Source organism: Anoplophora glabripennis, unplaced genomic scaffold (genome assembly GCF_000390285.2).
Source record: "Anoplophora glabripennis isolate ALB-LARVAE unplaced genomic scaffold, Agla_2.0 scaffold155, whole genome shotgun sequence".
Classification (NCBI taxonomy): Eukaryota; Metazoa; Arthropoda; class Insecta; order Coleoptera; family Cerambycidae; genus Anoplophora; species Anoplophora glabripennis.
This window is the reverse complement of record NW_019416721.1, coordinates 994617-1000110: the sequence shown is the minus strand read 5'-3', so window position 1 is coordinate 1000110 and position 5494 is coordinate 994617. Positions and strand designations below refer to the sequence as shown.

Below are 5494 nucleotides of genomic sequence, written 5' to 3'. Positions count from 1 at the left end.
CCAAAATGTATGTAGATTACTGTAATTTCATAATTTCAGTGTTTAAAAGTTATTATCTTAAATAAATTATTGTTCAAAGTTACACAATTTTTTTTTCTCGTAAGTGGTTCAATAAGAAGCAAATTAATGAATTTTATTTTTTTATGCGAAAACCGTACATCAAACAAAAAAAATTGAAGACACCACATTTGCTCAGAAAGGAATGAGGATTTCAAAAACGATTTTTACTAAAAGAAAAAGTAGTGGCTTAACATATTTTTCTTCAAAAATATTCGATACAAAACCTGTACAGACGCCTCTGACTAAAATAATAAAATTGTTTGTACATCATAAAATGCATCTCGATGAATAGAAGGCGTGTACCAAATTTGAAAAAATATCTAGGGTAGGTAATACCAAAGTTATAAAAAAAAATGTTTTTTTCATAAAACTTTAGCACCCTGTAGTTCAAAAGTTAAGACTTTTAGGACATATGTTCATATGAAGTTTTTTTCTTAAATTGGACCCAAGAGTAACCTCCTTAAATATTAGTACGTTATTAAGAAACACCCTGTATATGAATATTCACATGAATTTCAAAGTTCGAAGAAAACTCATTGAGGCATAGGTACCCCCATTATTGAATTGCGGAAAAATTGTTTACAAAAAATTCAAAATTTATGATACATTTTGTATATCGATTAAGGAAATATAATCACGTTTCGAATAAAATAGAGGAACTCGGTTGGTTGAAGATAGATAATCTTTTTAAATATCGCATGTCTGTTTATGTTCACAAAATTATGAATAACTCTGAACTCACATATGTCCGACAAAAATTAATTTTTGACCAAATTTTCACTCTGTTAATATACGCGCTCTGCTTGTTTGTTTTCATTACCAAGGTATGGGATATTCATGTTTTATAGGTCGTTTTTTATAATACTGTCATAATATACAGTATTTTATGCAGGAAACTTCAGATAGATCTCTTTAAAATAATATGTGTTTGCCTTATAAACATTGGTCTGGAACAGCCCCGTTAGATGCAGGGTGTTGAAGTATTTAAAAATTGATTTTTTGTTTATATCGCACACTACCTCACAGGTGGTGTAGAAAGGAGTGTAAATAATTTTGTGATGTGCTTACAAATTGCACTTACTTTTAAACATAAACAAATATTCTTGTAATATTATCGTTAGAAGTGTCAGCCACAAGGGGATCGTATTGGTATGAATAACTTGAGAACGGCGAATCTTAGGGAAAAAATTAAAGTCACCTTTTTTACGTATTTTGTGCATTAAAATATAAATCAGTTACAATGACATGTAAGAAATGCAGTGGCGTAGGATTTTTTGTAAAAAAGGGAGGTACCCTGTCCAGTTGTACACCACTAGTTGAACCGTTAAAGCTCATATTTGATGGAATATAAGGCCTACTATCATACATTATATGTACCAAATTTTATTGAGATCGATTAATAGATTCCGGAGATATAAACAAAAAATCGAAGTTTCCTGCATAAAATTCGGACCACCCTGCATACATCTCTGAAGCTGTAATATAAGTAAATAGACAATATTTCTTATGCACTTAACATACTTCCACAAATAAAATATTTTTATCTGGGAAAGTACTCGGTTTGCCCGTTATAACAGTATTTCTCTTTGCCGCTACCAACCTAATTTGTTTAACAATAGGCCGTCAACTTTGACAGTCTGTAACTCCGTTGTTTGTCAACGAATCTTGACGATTTTTTTTTAACTTAAAGCTCTTTTCATAAGCTTTCCGAATATGTAATATATAACTATATCACGCGCGTGCGTCGTATATTTCATTTCGCAACTACGGCTAAAAAATAAAAAAAAAATCCAGGTTGCTTTGAAATTTGAAAAAAAATTATAGATTTCAACGGATTATTATGAAAAAAATCAATGCGATTGTGGAAGATCCTCGGGATCGTCCAGACTAATAATTGGTTAATTTGTTTATAAGGTCATACATACATGATACATTTTATAGCTACTGTTTGCTGAATAAACTTCGTTTAAATTTCAAGAAATGTCATTATATTTGTTTTACTCGCAATAAAAATTTATTTAGATCTGACTATAGCTTCAATAACAAAAGGCTTTCTTACTTACAGGAGATAATAGACCTAGGTGTTATTTTTGATAGAAAATTAACTTTCTCCCCACATATAGATTCCATTACATTGAAAAGTAGTAAGATGTTAGGGTATATTATCAGAGTATCTAAGGATTTTAGAAGGGTAAATTCCTTAAAGTCGTTATATTTTGCTTATGTCTATAGTTTAATAAATTTTGCTTCAACCATTTGGAATCCCCATAACTCCCGTCTTGAAGCTATTCAAAACAAATTTCTTAGATACCTGAATTTTAAAGTGACCGGGGTATATACTTTCCAGAATTCGGCTTTTCTACAACAAACATTTAAAATTGGATCTTTAGAAAATAATAGAAACCAGAATGACGCAATATTTTTGTTTAAACTTCTGAATAATTTAATCGACTCTCCTAACTTATTAAGTCTTGTAAATATTTATGTACCACCCAGAAGTTTTAGAGTTATTACATTATTTCAAGTCATTTTATCAAACTAACTCTGGACAAAATTCGCCGTTGAACAGAATGTTCAGAACTTACAACAATTTATTTTCCAATGTAGATATATTTAGAGTGTCACTAGTTAGCTTTAAAAGAGCACTAAAATAAACAACATTCCGTTAGTACAGATAGTTATATTATTGTTATTTATTGTTATTTATTGTATTTTATTAGTGTATTTATACTGTATCTATACTGTAATATATATGTGAATGTATGCATGTGTATGTGTGTATGCGCATAATGTGTGCAGAGGTGTATATATGTGTGTGTATATATGTTTGGTTGTATGCATGTGTATGTTTGTATATGTTCATGTGTGTATGTGCATGATGTGTGTATACGTGTATATATGTGTGTGTATATATGTATGTTTGGTTGTAAATCAATTATATTTAGTGAACATTGTTTTGGGCTCTTAGTCAGCCTGTTTATGTTCCGTTTTCCTAAATAAATAAATAAATAACATGTAATCTATTCAACTTACCGATTCCAGATTTCGTGTGAGTTATTAGACAGTGATAAGGAATGAGAATGCGATGCCAACACGTTCTGGTAATAATAATGCAGTTTATAAGTGTTTAATTAAAACATTAAATAAATAACCTTCTACTGTTTATAACTTTTGATCAAATCAATATTTTTTGACACTCGAGGGCTAGTTTTGCAGGTCTTTCGAGGACGAAAAAAAGTACTTTACTGTTTTCTCGTGGAAATGAACGGAAAATGTTATACGCGAAAAACGTGAATTTACGTAAAAATTATACAATTAACCACCCTGTAAACCATCTTCCCCCATTTTTATGACTGTGGAAGCTAATATGTTATTGTACATAATATTTAGCATCTATAGTGATAAATTCAGCTTGCCGAAACAAAAAGTCGCGAAATGGTCATTTCCCTGCTCTTTTTCTTGGCCTATAAAGAATATTGGTTAGCTGACGATTGCAAGCGACAAGAAACCGTCGAAAATCAGGAACGCGGGACACACACTGTGGTTCCAGGAAAAGGGCCAGCGAACTGTGCAGGTGTGTACCAGGGACTGGATACTGATACCTGCTAGCGACCCTACAAGAGGAGTCTCCAATGAACGCTTGCCCAGACAACATTTCTATTTCCTTTTCTATTTAATAAGAGATACTTGTTGTACAGGGTGGTCCGAATTTTATGCAGGAAACTTCGAGGGCATATAGATCTTTTTAAAATAATAGGTGTTTGCCTTATAAACATAGGTCTGGAACGGCCTCGTTTTAGAGATACAGGGTGTTGAAGTTGTTAAAAAAATTTGATTTTTTGTTTATATNTTTGTTCAGATCGGTTAATAGATTCCGGAGATATAAACAAAAAATTAATTTTTTTTTTAACAACTTCAACACCCTGTATCTCTAAAACGAGGCCGTTCCAGACCTATGTTTATAAGGCAAACACCTATTATTTTAAAGAGTTCTATCAGTCCTGGAAGTTTCCTGCATAAAATTCGGACCACCCTGTATACCGTTGAGAGAGAGTTTCATTTCACCATTAGCAATAGTTCATTTCGTTGGAAATGTTACAAACGCTTCTCTTGCTTATTCTGTCTGTACGTGGAAATTACGGTCTACAGACAGTGACAGACGCATATAAAAATGACAATAAACATGACCTTGTTTTTTCCAGAAACCCTCAGGATGTACCCTCCGCTTCCACTTTTGACAAGAGAAAGTGCCGAAGACTACAAAATACCTGGTCAAGACTTTATCTTAGAAAAAGGCACCATGGTCTTTATACCTGCATCAGGTATACACTACGACGAAGACCACTACAAGAATCCCAAAGTTTTTGACCCCGACAGGTTCAGTGCGGAGAATAAAAAGGCCAGGCATCCCTACGCCCATCTGCCGTTTGGGGAAGGACCCAGAGTGTGTATTGGTAAGTGCCGTGACTGTGCAGGGTAGCCCTCTGCATTGGTTTTACAAGCTGCCAGATTCTTGTGGTCAAAAAAACTGATTTTACTAAACCGCAGGTCATCAGAGTCCAGAAAGGAATATTGTTTTTTTTTTCTCAAGAAGGGACTCATCAAGATAAGATGTTTTGAAACGTCTTGACGTGAATATGACTGGCCAATTTGCAAATTGAACACTATTCATATTTTTTCTCTCCGCACTATTTGAACTCCCCCCACCCCCCTTCGAGGGCTGAGAGAACAAGTGAATAGTGTACTTATTAGTAATTGATTTTCAGGTGAAAGATTTGGGATTCTACAAACTAAAGTCGGTCTGACATCCATTTTGAAGGACTTTCAAGTTACTTTAAGCGAGAAGACTAAATTGCCTTTGAAAATGAATCCACATGAAAAGTTTACCTCTCCCATTGGAGGTATTTGGTTGAAGATCGAGAAGGTTTAAATAGATACAAGTTGACCAAATCCATCCTGTCCGACAGATGCGCAGAAGAAGGGAGTCTACCTAGGAGAGACGAAGACAAGAGCAAGTGTCACGCACATCTGATGCTCGATGAATTTGGTCAAGCTATACCATTTCCGTCATATTGATATATTATTGCATATTTTATTTCAAATAGATACATAAATAAAGTGATACAAGTACGATAGTCTTTATTAATTTTATAGTTACATTCCAGTGGTCGATTGGGTAGTTTTTTTATGTAGTGTCCTCAAGTTCAAGTTTCAAGTTTTTTAAATGTAAGCCATAGACAAAAACGGCTGCAGTTCCCCCATTTTTCAAAATAACCATACCAAATATTATATCGTTGGAAACCATAAAAAAGACATTTTTTTAGTTCATAGCCAACTATGGTTTATATTTAAAGAACTTGAAGTTTATGTTATAACTTGAAAATGAAAGTCCACACGAACAATTCGATCACACAGTCTTATTAACACTGCAAAA

The 5494-nt window shown here is 33.2% G+C and overlaps 1 protein-coding gene across 1 annotated transcript; it reads left to right on the top strand.

Moving 5' to 3' along the window:
- Positions 1–3544: 3544 nt before the first annotated feature.
- LOC108915359 (probable cytochrome P450 6a13) lies at positions 3545–4995 on the top strand (the record flags this gene model as incomplete). Its single annotated transcript, XM_023455309.1, has 3 exons — positions 3545–3743; positions 4263–4514; positions 4827–4995. Coding segments are annotated over 3 exons (615 nt in total), but the record flags the coding sequence as incomplete, so codon positions are not given.
- Positions 4996–5494: the final 499 nt, after the last annotated feature.